Below are 14,328 nucleotides of genomic sequence, written 5' to 3'. Positions count from 1 at the left end.
TCTGCAAAGGAAAACAGTTGACTTATTCAGCCAGAGAGAGAGACCGCAGTGTTACCGCCTCCTGCGGAGGTATCAGAGTACACGGATAATAACCACTCGGTGTTCTCGCGTTAATTATTGTAAAATGTTATTGAAATCGCCTTCTGGGAAATTAAGATAATTGATCCACTTATGGTAAAATGCACACTCACGCACCATGGGACGTCTGAATTGGCTGTGACCTTAGCATAGAGTGATGAATGAACAGGACAGCCAGCTGGTGTCTGTGACTTTTAAAAATCAGGTTGCTTTGTTTTAATTCACAAATCAACGTTGTGGCACCACTTTTCGATAAGACACCCTAAATAAATTTCTGTGGCTTTATTGGTGGGTAATAAGGAACTGTTCTGTCTTTATCAGACCAAGAGGGTGTGGTGTGACTTTGATTTTGTCTTTTTGTTTATCATGTCATGTCCCCGGAGATACAAATATTTTTCCTTGAGCCTCTCTGAATGAAGGGGGAAAAATGCACGCCCTCCTTCCTCCACAAATAACCACATTTCACAGTTTCTTGTTATGAATAATTATGTGATTTTAGAGTTTTTTTTCAAACAACATGCCTTCCAAACCCACTTGCAGGGTTTAGGGTTCTGAGGTTATGTAAAATAAATACAAAATACAACCATTTAAATTTGAATATAGATATTAAAAAAATTAAGTATCTCTCCCGCTTGCACCACTCCATCTCCTCTCATAAGTGATTAACAGTCCCTAAATTATTTTCAAATGGATTTTTGATCAGTTATAGGCCATTTATGAGAACAATTTTGTGAAAAAATCCCTCTGTCCTGTCTTCTCTATTTGGAGTCAATGAATTAATAATAGTTTATTATCCATGAATCAGGAATAACTTGTAGGTTTCATGACAACAAGTTAAGTTGATACATTTATTTTGGTCCACATTCTTTAGTTTTTGGCAGAGTTCAAGTGTCCTACTGGAGGATAAAGTAGCTGCCAGAGTTCTTATGACTTATACCTGATCTATTGGCATTATGAAATGATTTATCAACCATTAATAAAGTTACTTGTAGTTAACACACCTTTTATGAGTGGTATTCTTCTTTGACTGTAATACCTGAGTCAGTTTATCCTGATAATGAGTAGTTAGCAGCTACATCCCTGCATATTTCAATCCAAAATCTTTGTGTCACTTTACATTAAAGAAAGGAGGCTGACACCTGCTGACCAATACTGAGTAGTACAGCTGTGCCACAGATCAGGGTGGGCCTGTCTGATGGCAGCCTCTGCAGAGTAAATACAGGAAATACTGATAATATACAAACATATTCTAGTCACTCTGCTTTTCTTTCTGGTCACTCCCCTCATTCAGTTAGTTAAGTATGATCCCTGAGCCTTCTATTTCTGATAATCCCTACGAATCTCTGAGTACGATTTGCACCGCAAACACAGCAGTGATGTAGTGTAAAAACGTCAGAAAAAGTGTCCTGTGGTCTTTCATTTTTATTTTCTGTTATATGCTCATAGGTCACCAGGGTCAAGTCTTTCTCAGGAGTCAGTTATGTTTACTTTTTTCTTTTATTGTTGTCTTGCAGCAAAATTTGACCCCACTGCCCCTTACAATCGAGTCCATCAAAAGAGCACATTGTTCCACAAAATCACCAGTAATTTACTCTCAGTCAGGCCCCAGCACAGCCCTTTTCTGTGGGATGGAAACCTCTGGAAATTCAATTTGATGCCTGCTGGCTAATTTCTATATTATAGAAATTTAATTAGAGTAATGATTAGCACCCCAGCTGAATCTAAACATTTAGATCCCCATGCCATTTTCAAGATTGTTTGTGGCTCTGTAATGTTTATCGCTTTTATTTTATATTGCAGTCAAACAAAAGAGACAAAAGACACTACGCTACACTCTACACACAGCAATAAATGAGAAAACCATCCTAATGTCACAAGCCTCCACTTGAGTACCAACAGGGTCACTTTTTTTGTACAGCAATGGTTAACATCTTGTGTCAGATTAAGGGTGGCCTAATCTGATTCCAGATTTAGGCATTTAGTTGAAGATTTAGGCAGATTTACATAGCCTGTTTAGCTAAAGCTCTATTCACAATGAGCAGGTGGGGAATTGAACCTGTGATGTCTTTAGCATTGCGGTAAAGAACCTCTAACATCTTTTCGCACATTTGTATGTGGGGCCCATGTGGGTAGTAAATGGGCCCTCTATGGGACTGTACATGGGTTTCATAATGCCCCCCTTTACCAATGGCCGACATTAATGGGTTTACCCAGGTGGGTCCCAGATAACATGCCCATTTTGGGCCGATAGGCAATTGGTACTCAGTTAGCCCAAGAACAACCCACGTGTAGCTCATGTAGTAAACTAGTACTGAAAAGCACTTTTAAGGCTGAATCTTGTTTCCAGATCAATGTTTTTGAATTAATTTAAGTAATGATTAGTGATCATTTAATTCGTGGTTACACTAAGCTGTAAGGCCATTCTACATTCATTCATGAATTTGTTGCCATGAATTTAAATTATAAATTTACCAGTTGTCCTTTTCATTTGTCCCCATTTTAGGATATATGATAGGCTACTGATTATTAGGTCAGTAACAAATGAATATCTTACCCTTTAAAACCTGCATCAATATCAGTTTTCTTGTGCTGTGTTCAGTTGACTTTCACAAATTTTTGAAACGTTAGTAAACTGGTTTCTTTCCAAAACATGGGAAAAAGGCAATCAGCAACTTGACATTAAATGTCTGACAAATTAAAAAAAAATAGCAAAAGGTGACAAGAGAGAAAATCATTAGAAAAGTATCAAATAACTTGAGAAAAAAAAAGACAAGGTCATTTGTGCAAAAAACCCCAATATAATTATAACTCTATTACAATTAGGTTACTTTTAAAAAATATTTATATTTATCATGTTTATTATAATTCAGCTTTTTTTACACGTCATTTTTTGTCATTTCAGTTAATTTTCTTGTATTTTTATTTCGAATCAATGTCCTGTTTCAGTTTCATGTTTCTGAAAGAAATCAAACCAGTTTGCTCAGGTTCTAAAGGGCTAAATCAGTATTTATTCACAGAGAACCAATAAAGAAAATATTTGTATTTTACGAGGGGCTCACTGTTAAGCAGTGGATACGGATTATAACTCGATGATCTTCAATAAACCATTGACTCATGATATATAATATTTGAGTTCCAGTGCCGACAGCGCTGTGCACGTTCACATCTCTTTTGCGTGGCCTCGCTCCCCTCACAGTGAACGCGCACGTCAGCGCGTACCCGCTGCTGGCTGTCAGTGCACAGACCGTACACTGTATGGTTCAGATATGGCGGCTTTCAGTAAAATACCGCACAGCTGCTACGAAATCGGTCATACATGGGACCCTTCGTGTGTGCAGTCTGCTGTGGATGTAGCCAGGGGGGCTCTGGAGGTCTCCTTTAAAATATACGCCCCTCTGTACCTGGTGAGTTGTACTGTTTGACCTACAATGTGTGGACTTGTAGACTCTGAAGCTAAAGTTAGCTAGCTAACCAAGTAAGGCTAACTAGTTCTGAGATAAAGTCTTTAAGATTAACTTGACACGTCGCTAGCTTACTTTCGGTGACTAAGTCCAGGTTCTTGCACGTCTATTAACTCTAAATAAAGGCTAAAATCAATGCAGGCGCTACATTGCCCCTTAAAATCACATCATGATTCTCTCACGATTATCTCTGCTAATCATCATAAATGTTAGTCAAGTGAAAATTACCTCATAGGATAGGCTAATGCTGTCCGACAAATTCCAGAATCAACTCGTTTGGCCAGTTTTTGGTGCCTTGTACGCATACTTTGCTTATCAGACCATTATCCGTTCAAACGTGGAAGTTTTATTCAAGTGCACAACAATTGTTAAGTTTACTAAACTGTCATGGCACGCTTAGGCAACCATACATGAACATCTACACTTATGACTGCCACTGAACTGTATGTTTCGCAGATAGCAGCAGTTCTAAGGAGAAGGAAGAAGGATTACTATCTAAAAAGACTTCTCCCAGAGATCCTGTGGTCTACCTCTTTCCTCACTGCCAATGGAGGTCTCTACATTGTTTTCTTTTGCATTCTCAGGTTAGTGGGCTCAATCAATGTCACACATATACAAGTGCTGTCAATTACAAAGCTCAGTTGAAATAAAGATGCAAGAGATGCAATGGTATCAAATGCTACACTGATGCATTTAGGGGTCAATGTAATGTTAGTTCTTGTTAGTGTGTGCTGTGTATGCTAAGTCTGTTGTTTCCCCAGTTTTCAGAGTTGCTTAAATGTGCCCTTTTGAGTTGTCTTGTAATAATGAGATAAGATAAGCCTTTATTGATCAACAGATGGAGGGAACTCAGGTTTTGCTGTTGCACAAAACAAGCAAAAGTGATCATATTTATCAGCTGCAACAATGTCGCAAGGGCTTGTGTTGTGTTCACCTTGTGAGTCTGTGCGTGTTAGTCATATTCGAGTTGGACCTGAATATTCAGCTATTTGATTAATCATTATTTGGGTAGGTTTAAGGTTTTCAAAATGGGAATGTGCATATTAGGTTTTTTTGCCTTAAGGTTTTTGCAGAGGACTTATGTTATATTATTATTTTGTTGTTAGTGACTAAAGCACAAACATCTTAAATCTTAGATTAGTTGGAGTTAGTAAAGTCTGCTTCTGATTCGTAGGGCTTTGTCAGGTTATTATGAGTAGTTTGTAGGTCTATAAAACATGTCCATGATAATACAAATTGTTACAAGTTGTGTAATGTCACAAAAAGTGCATAGAAAGGTCACAACTCACCCTGAGTTGAGTCCTTTCCTTCAGCACAAAGCAGCCAAATTTTAGTAGTGAGGACACTTATGATTGCAAATGCACAAGCAAATTTAACAGACCATAACAGATCACTGGATACAGATAATTGTATCGAGTTACTGTTGGAACTTTTTAACTTTGCAAACTATAGAGTAGTCACAATTGCTGTCAAGCTGTCAGAGGCATACCGGGCTCTCCCTCTTCTGACGGTGTTCTGGGGTTAATTATTCGCTGTTAATTAATGCAGAAGCTCTGGAGCCCAGAAAATGGTATTTGGGATAGCCTTTGTCATCATGGCATATTGTAGTCTTAGAGAATCCTGTGGGAGCTGAAACCATGGCATAGGCAGCTTTGAGAACTTTTTCAGGTGTTTATATGTCTGTCTATCTGTCTTTGGACAGTTTTTTTCAATGCTATAGCATCACAACTGTGCAAGTTTCAGTCGCAACACTTTACCTTGTGCATATTCCTGAACTCCACAGGTTACATTTAAGCTCAAAGTGCTGCACATATTGTTAAATTATTACATTTTAACCAAAGTCATACAAGAAATTGACAAAATGCCATTTAGATCACATTTTCCTTTTTGGATGAAAAACAAAAAGGACAAGAAAGATCCAACCAAAACATAGCTTCCTTCAGGAAAAATAGTCGGTGTGATTGACCCATATTCCAGTTGAAACAAAGAAAAAAGACAGAGAAAAATCTCTGTATATTTCTAACTTTAGGAAACTGCTTGGAGGGTTCTACTCCTGGTCTGCCGGGTTCGGCTCGGCACTGCCTGCGTCCTATATGGCCATCCTGCTGGAGCGCAAGAGCAGGTGAGTTTCCTGTGTGTTTTTCTCAAGATTTTTCTAAGTTTTTTGTCTCTCTGAAAGTCTTTTCCTGTTTTGAATTAATTGGACACCACTGCACAAAAATTACACTTAGTTTTTGGGACTTAAGTTGTCGGAGACATCTCAATAATCAGACTTGGCCTTGTGAATATTGATTCTGTGTTTATTGAGCATCTATGTGTCTCCCTTTCTACCCCCCATCAGGAGAGGGCTGCTGACAATATACATGACAAATCTTGTAAGAGCTCCCCTGTCCATTCAAACTTTATCTGTTATACATTGAGATTAATGTCTGCTTTTGCCTCACAATGTAAATGTGACATGTATTCTTGTTGTCAGGCCACTGAGACTTTGTTCCGCATGGCGGTGACACGAGGCATCATCAAACCCATCAAACACGGTGAGGTAAGATGAAAAGGAGGTTTGGATGAGCTGACAGTAAAGGAAGCTAAAGAATGGGGCCTCCAGGGCTCAATAAATATAACATACATTCACGTGCTTCTTGGATAGTCCCATTCCCTGAGTTGTGAAATTGTTTTTCCAACTACGGTGTGTTCATGGGCTTTTAAGTCATAATGTAAACATGGAAGCTACAAAGAAGATGTGTTGTATCACTTAAACAACAAGATGACAACTGTTTCAAGTATTTGTGTGACGATGAAGAACAAGCAAAATTCTAGTTTTACCTGATTTGTTATCAGGGTTAATGCTAGAGATGTCCCCATCACGTTATTTTGCCCCTGATTTGAGTCATTTAATGCTGAGTATCTGGCAATACAGAGTCTCGATCTGATATTTGTATTCTTAGATAATACAGCTGCACAGTGCATACTTGAAGTTGGTTTCTTTTAGGTTATTTTTAAAAAATACCTGCATCCAAGCTGTTCGTTGGTGTTTTTTTTTAATCTACTAACCTATCATAGTTATTTATTTATTTTATCAAAAAAAAGTATAAAATGACAAACCCTTCCTTTAATCTTGTTGGCCTCCTGGCTGTCCTGAGGGAATGTCTTTTTGTCCCTTTAAGATTCCAGTTTTTGTAGTAACTATTCAGTTACATGAATGATCTCTACTCTGTTGAGTGTTTATTTTCATCATCTGCACATCTATTGGGCAGATTACAATTCCTCGATAAATAAACCATGTTGGCTTTTTGCTCGCGGGGCTTTTGTTTCACTTTGGAGTGGCGAGTGTGGCTGTAGTGACCTGTGCATTGGTCTCCTCTGCTCTCTATGAGCAGGGTGGAAAATGACTATGTGTTACAGGCGAAAGCAAAACACTAGACTCTCACACTGAGTTGAAATTAAACAAGTGCTCATAACTTAGGTCAATAACATGAATAAACAGTTTCATTCTGTGTTTTTATTTATGGCGCATGGTGTTTCCTGCTAGGCGGGTTCCCGCTAGTTCAGCAGAGAGAAGAGACAGAGAGCTTTGTGGAGCAGAAGTTATGAAGGCTGCGCTCAGAGTTGCTCTGCATTAAGTAAAAGTGCAACAGCTGAAATAAAACAAAGGATCGGATGCTCTTTAAATATTCCTGATCCCAATCAGTCAAAAATGGCTTGATGAGCTCCTGATCTGATGTTTGTGATCTGATCGGGATGTCCCTAGTTCCCTCAGAGTGAGTTGTCAGATGTTAATTTAAATTGATTGATTTAAATAAATTGATTTTATTGATTTAAAAAACAACACAGTGCTCTCCGCATTCTCAAAGACATCTCTAATTTAAAAAAAAATAATACAATAAAATAATAATAGACTATAATTAAAATAGGGAAAATAAAGGGGAAAACAAACAAACAAAAAAATGCACCATCCATATCAAAAAAGGCAGATACGTGATGAAAAGTGATCGACTTGTGCTGTTAGTCTTTCTATGGGTAAGACAGTACAAGTTTTGCAACGCCACTGCTTGCTAGTCACATAGTTGAAGCCAGATTTTCTCAGGGACAGTGTTTTAGATGGCAAGCTCAGTATGAAGAGGCCTGGATCTGGGGTTATTTTCAGTTATTTTTTTTTTTTTGCTCAATTCCTGTGCAATATTGCACTAGAATTTCGAGGTCTTTAGGCATGCCAGATGTTTATTAATAAACTTGATAGAAGTTGTGTCAATTGATGATTAAATGTATATCATCATATCTGTAGGCGTTTTAAACCAATAGCAAATGTTGAACATAGCTCCAGTGTCTGGAGTCCCATGGCCAGATACTTATGTGTCATCTGTTGTCCTGATGCCCTCTTTCTGTGTCTGCTTCCCAATAGGTGCTCTTGTTCTGCACAACTGCATCACTCTTCATGTTCTTCTTCAGGTCAGCTTCTTACAGCAGAATTTGAAACATTGATCACTTGATTGAGACTGAATGTTTAGAGTTTGAGTTTAACTTTGTGTTTAATGCTGCAGGAGTAAAGATGGTCTCAAAGGCTTTGCATTCTCCGCATTAAAGTAAGTTGTCCCTGTTCCCTGTGATGCCTTTATTTAGATTGACTGATGGTGTGTCCGTAAAGCTCACAGATTTGGTGTGTGTGTCCTGTCACAGGTTCATCATCGGGAAAGAAGAGATTCCTACACACTCTGTTTTGGCAGAGCAGGTCTACATAAGGCCTCCTGAGAGGACAGCTGCTATAGAGACGGAGGACTCACAGGCGTCAGCAGAAAGGCCGAGCTCCAGGGGCAAAACTCTGATAGCCTACACCAGGGAACTGATAGAATCCTTGTGAGGGAGTACACACATTTACACTGACACAAAGAATTGTACAGAATGCCCTGTATTTATTTTTTTATTTATTTTTTTAATTAATCCAGATGCAAAAAGGGGCCAAGGCACAGATGTTGTAAACATTACGAAGACAACTGCATTTCCTACTGTGTGAAAGTAAGACACTCCTGTTATGATTCTGGAATTATAATACTCAAGTTCTGTATAATTATCTACTAATAACGCAATATTAAATGTTGTTTTTTTTTCATTTTCTTTCATTGTCCAGGGTTTTGTCAGGATGTTCAGTGTTGGCTACCTGATACAGTGTTGTCTTAAAGTGCCTTCAGCGTTTAGGCACATGTTTACTAAACCATCACGACTCGCCTCCCTCTTCTACAACAAGGAGAACTTCCAGCTTGGGGCCTTTCTAGGATCTTTCGTCAGTATCTACAAGGTACTTTTCATCCTTGCTGTTTTTTTCCCTTGTGACATCTCTATTGTTTTTCTTCTTTCTTCTGGTGGTTTTAGATAGGCAAAAATATTCACAAACAATTGTGTCAAAGTGTTGTATACCAGCTGTGCAGCAACATTTCTGTCTCCCAACAGACACATTGATTTGTCATCTCTGATTTCTTGAATTTTCCTCACATAATTGGTTTTATGTTCACTAACATTTCCCATCTTTGTCCTATCTTAGACCCTCTCATGTTGTCATGTGAGTGTATTTAAATTTTTGAAATGTGTTTCTCTTTCACTCAGGGAACAAGCTGCTTGCTGCGCTGGCTGCGTAACATTGATGATGAACTCCATGCACTGATAGCTGGTGAGACAGATTTATGTAAACTGTCAAACAAAATCCTCGTAGAGCAATCCTCCTCCTGTCTCAGCTGATGTCATGTCACGTCTCAGCTGATTGCATCTGTTCAACAATTGTCTCTTTGTCTTCCTCCTCGTCTTTCAAGGCTTCTTGGCTGGCATGTCGATGTTCTTCTACAAAAGCACAACGATATCCATGTATCTCTTCTCTAAGCTGGTGGAGGTAAAAGAAAATCTCTGAAACAAGTGATGGTAATCGGTTGAAAGAAAATTACATTATAAAGAAAATACACACACCCACATTGATCTGTCATCTCAGGCATTGACAGTGTTTACTGTACATCATAAAAACAGAATCCACTTTTCAAATAAACAAACACTAATATGTAAAACATGTCAATGTAAGGGTTTGCTGATAAATACCACATTTTTGCCATAATCAAAACACATCTCCAGGCATGTACAAGTATGTTTCATGCATCCAAGAGATCAGGTTACTGGGGAATTCTGAAAATCCTTTAACATGCTCTGTAACCTGGTCACTGTAAATCTGGTTTTGCATGCTGCAGGTCATAATCAGTATTATTCAACTGGTGATGTGACTACTTTTATTCACACCAGAGCCTTGCAGAAATGTTATGGACATGGCAGAAGTTCCTAAATTAGCATATTGCCGGAAAATACAGATAATAGATTTAGATTGGGCTGGTGTTTAAATTATCAAAGTGGTTTGATATTAGGACATACACTGGAACAGGCTGGGATACCAAATTGTACCTCTAGGTGTCACGTTTGACTTAGAAGCTGTCTCTGAATGGATAATTAGTGAGAGAGATCTTAAATTAGAGTGCAGCATCTCCCATGACTCTTCCTGCAGTGTTTACATTGCCTCATCTATGTTTTTTGGCTCACCTCTTTTGTCAGCCTCAAATCCAAAATGTTGCCATATCTGCGTACTATTAAAGACTTGAAATTGGCTTCAAATGTAAATAAATGTATCAGGTCAGAGTTACTCTCATTTGATGCAGCTGAGAGGCGAGCCAGCACGGAGCCCCCTACAGGAAGCTGCATACATTAAAAAAAGAGCTGTTGATCTGTTGAGATGAACATTAAAAAAATGCACCTGATGTACTTGCAGTTTAGACACAGGGTCTGCCATGTCTCGTCTTTTTACCCTTAAAAGAGATACAAACTCTTTATCAAAGAAACACAATGTGCACATTTCTTAGCCTCTCCTACCTTTACTGAAATGTGATGGTCTGCATGTTACTGGCCTTGGCTTGGCAGTAAATTGCACACAGCTTGTCAGGCACTAGTGGCTCTGTCACTCTGTATATAAACATAATATTATGTTAATCACATTGACATTGCTTATTACTAATGCAATACATGTTAGATTTAGTGCTGTGACTCAGTCAGAACAGATTAATGATGTACCTTCTCTCAAATCACACCAGTTTTAAGGTCTTACAGAGAACCAGTAAAACTAGAAATCAACTTAACTCAAAGGACTTGCACTTTAGTGACATGTTACTGTACGTCTTCTTGTATTGGACAGTTTATCGTTAACGGCACATGTAATAATCTCTGTCCTTAGACCATGTACTTCAAGGGCATTGAGGCCGGACGGTTCCCTTACTTTCCTCATGCAGACACGGTCATATATGCCATCTCCACTGCTATCTGCTTCCAAGCTGTAAGTCATAAAATACACAAACATGCATGTCTACCCACATGAATATTCTTCACACTTTATTTGTTTTTGCTGAGTAAGGATATAATGTGTGACTCATTACTGTTACACAGGCTGTGATGGAAGTGCAGAACCTCAGGCCTTCATACTGGAAGTTCCTGCTGCGTCTAACAAAGGGCAGGTATGTACATGCGGTGTTTATGCTGTCAGCTTGTCAAACAGTGTTTCAACAATTTAATATAATTCTGTGTTTTTAGATTGTCAATAATTGCACTGTTTCTGTCCATGTTAGTTAAAATTGTAATTTTCATAATACAGAGATTATTTTCTGTCTCCCGTCCTAGGTTTGCTCTGATGAACCGACAGTTGCTAGATGTGTTTGGGACTCAGGCCTCCAGGGACTTTAAAGGCTTTGTGCCCAAACTGGACCCTCGTTTCATGACAGTGCTTCCACCCGGAGCAGACATCCAACTGGGTTGACTTGGGATCAGGCTCTGAGAGGGGCTTTCAGGGTTACCTCATCATGAAATGGACAGTTCGGCTGCTCTTTCTGAGTAATTCAAGGATTTTTTTTTTAAAGGTGTTATAACACCTCACAAGTGGTGGTGATGTGTTATAAGAGTGGATAAGCTTTGGGGGATGTAAAAGCCTGAGATCTGTCCAAAGCAGGGCGCCGTGAGAGTCAAGTGTCGTGCTGCACAAGCATATTCACTTGCTGGGATTGCATTAATACAGGTAACTGGTAAAATTAATGAAATGTACTAATACAACTATTTTGAAGTCCTAATGAAATCCTTAACAATACTAGATTAATACTACTAATAAGAACGCCATCTAAATGATTTATTTATATTTTGTCAAGTTGTGGATTTGCATTTTACAAGGTGACACTTACTTGTTCAACAAGATATGGATGGTGGTAGTACAGTAGATAACCTTTGAATAAACTCTAAAATTAAATTATTGGGGGAAAAAAAGATTTCACTTTGGCTGCGACAACATTGTTTTTATCCTTCAGTCGTGACGTTTCTTCATTTTGCAAGTTACCTGTAGATTTGTTCTGGCTGAACTTGGTTTGGTTATTTCACAACAGAGGGTGAAACTCGCTAATCTTATTGAAACAGGCACAGTCATACCTGATTTTCTAAATGAAGAGGAGAAAGAACTTGTGAACATGACTCCCTGGTCATTTCTGAATGTGTACTCTACCAGTGGGATCTGATGACATATTTGATAATGTAGCCTTATTAATGAGAGATGTATTCAGATTGTTGTCTGTGATGTAAAAGAAAGATGTTGAAAGCCACCATTTTAACCAGTTAATTAAATTTGATTTTTTTTCATGTCATTGAGTTTTTTACATGCATTTGAGGTTTTTTTTTCCCACTCCAAATCTCATAAAAGAATGCTTAAAATTTGACAGTAATGACTGCCAGGGAGTTAATAACCTTTATAGTTATTGTGGTAAAGGAAGAAGCAAGGATGAGGGCGTAGGTTTTGATTTGTTATTGGAGTGAGACACATAAAGCAAGGGTCCTCCCCCAGGGAAATCTGAGCTTTGAACACTTTAATTATCTGCATTCTGGTGAATTATTAGGCACCAATTTGTGCCTTTTCTGTATTAGTTTCTGGTGGAAATGTCTATTGTTAACAAAAAATTGAGGCACCATGTGGCAGTTCCCAATATAAGTGAGTATAATGCAGTAAGTCTGTCAGGCACTTTGTCAGGCTTTCAAATATTTATTTTCCTGTAGATCAACTTTTCTCATTTATAGCAGGATTTACTCTTTCCTCCACTTTAATGTCTTTAGTATGAGGAAGTAACTCCATAAATGTACATGTGTTACATACATCAATAATACATCACTTGATTTGAATTGATTCATAAACCTAATTTACAGCAAGATTTCTGCTCATGTTCAAAACATATCTGTGGTCTCTGAGATTTCTAGATTAAAGTTGTAATATTTTCAGAAAAAAAAGTCATTATTATAACAATAATTTCATAATTCCCCAGTCCTCAAGGTCTGGCACATGTCTGCAATCAGATCATTGGTGTCTCTTCAATCTCTAGTTTACAGTAAATGTGCACTCTGTTTAATACAAAGACTGTTCAAATGTCATAAGAAAGAGTTGGGTCAGAGAACAGTCCTCTGTGTTTAAATACAGCCTTTAATTTACAAATGGAGACCCAAGTATTTGTAATGTGATGATTTGCAATGCAAGGGAGCCTTAATTTGCAGATCCATACAATGTAATTCATCGTCTAATTTTAATAACCACTGGAGATTAGTCAAAGTTCTGAACCATAAGATGAATTGTCCACACAAATTTCAAGAAGTTATTGTGACTGTAAAGGTGATGCATTATTTTATTCCAATCTTTGGAAGTGTTTGGGTTACAAATGATATAAGAATGAATTTTTAATGTTCACTAATACAGGCCAAACCCGGTTCAAAGTAAATATTTGGTTGCTTCCCATGAGCTCATAAAATATAAAAAATATTGGCTGCTTGCATTTTAATTAATATTCACTGTCAAGGTGAATTCCATTGCTTAAAATCCACATTGATTGAAACATAGTTTACTGAGGACTTTGGTGTTGCATCACAGTGTTTGCCTGAAGGCCAGAAGTCTGTGAATAAAAAGCACAAAGCTCCATCTGCTTTTCTTTTTGTTTGTTGCTGAGAGATGAGGATATCTGCCAAAACTGTGTTTTTCATTTTTAAATACTTTATGTTTTCTGAAAAGTATGCAATACATGTTTCACTGTGTGATAAATAGTCCCAGTGGTTGTGCAGTTAATGAAATAATGGGAACAGTTCATACATCTGTGATTCATGAAGGATTTCTGTGCTCATGGCAAAATACACTATTGCATTGCACACCATTCGTTATGATCAACTTCATTCCAGATGTGAAAGACTTGCATATAATTGTGCTGTAAAATTGACATCTTTTTGTGCACATCTAATATTTTTGGTAGTTATTTAAACTGCCAGTTCGTTTACTTCGGATTTTGCATTCAGTTCTCCAACCCAACCCAGCTTTAGACACTGCTGACCTCCATAACAGAAGCCATGATTATACAAAATAGTGCACAGTTCATGTTTGGACCAAAGTAGAGATGTTATGTGAACTAAATATATTGTGCAGAATTATAATACAACTCTCTGCAAGTGTTTTTTCATGTAGGCAAAAACATATACATTAAAATATTTTTTAATACCAAGTCCATGGTCTGTTTGTTTTTCTGTGCACAGTCATTTCTTACCTGATAACATTTTTCAACATGAAGAATGCATGGCTGCATATCTCAAAGGCTTTGAAATTAGATATAGCTGCAGCAATAGATACAGATGATTCTCAGCAGTAAGAAATGATCAGATATTACTCATGTATGTTGCCACTGTTTCTGCTCCTTCAGAGTTACAGGTAAGTATA

The 14,328-nt window shown here is 37.8% G+C and overlaps 1 protein-coding gene across 1 annotated transcript; it reads left to right on the top strand.

The window, feature by feature from the left end:
- The first annotated feature begins 3,264 nt into the window (after nt 1-3,264).
- On the top strand, nt 3,265-13,543 carry tmem135 (transmembrane protein 135). Its single transcript, XM_042499757.2, has 15 exons — nt 3,265-3,482; nt 3,996-4,123; nt 5,569-5,661; nt 5,881-5,914; nt 6,016-6,081; nt 7,939-7,985; nt 8,078-8,119; nt 8,214-8,390; nt 8,480-8,549; nt 8,662-8,829; nt 9,135-9,198; nt 9,338-9,414; nt 10,789-10,887; nt 10,998-11,065; nt 11,229-13,543. Exons 1-15 carry the CDS (start codon nt 3,345-3,347, stop codon nt 11,362-11,364), a joined length of 1,407 nt encoding a protein of 468 aa, XP_042355691.1. The 5' UTR covers nt 3,265-3,344; the 3' UTR covers nt 11,365-13,543.
- Nucleotides 13,544-14,328: the final 785 nt, after the last annotated feature.

This window comes from Plectropomus leopardus, chromosome 15 (assembly GCF_026936395.1).
Source record: "Plectropomus leopardus strain MGB_pleo_1.0 chromosome 15, ASM2693639v1, whole genome shotgun sequence".
Taxonomy (NCBI): Eukaryota; Metazoa; Chordata; class Actinopteri; order Perciformes; family Serranidae; genus Plectropomus; species Plectropomus leopardus.
This window is presented reverse-complemented; position numbering and strand designations above follow the sequence as displayed.

Coding starts and splice junctions, on each gene's coding strand:
- tmem135 (XM_042499757.2), top strand. CDS start 3,345: ATGGCGGCTTTCAGTAAAATACCGCACAGCTGCTACGAAATCGGTCAT. Junction 6,082..7,938: donor AACCCATCAAACACGGTGAG/GTAAGATGAAAA, acceptor GCTTCCCAATAG/GTGCTCTTGTTCTGCACAAC. Junction 8,391..8,479: donor AGGGAACTGATAGAATCCTT/GTGAGGGAGTAC, acceptor TAATTAATCCAG/ATGCAAAAAGGGGCCAAGGC.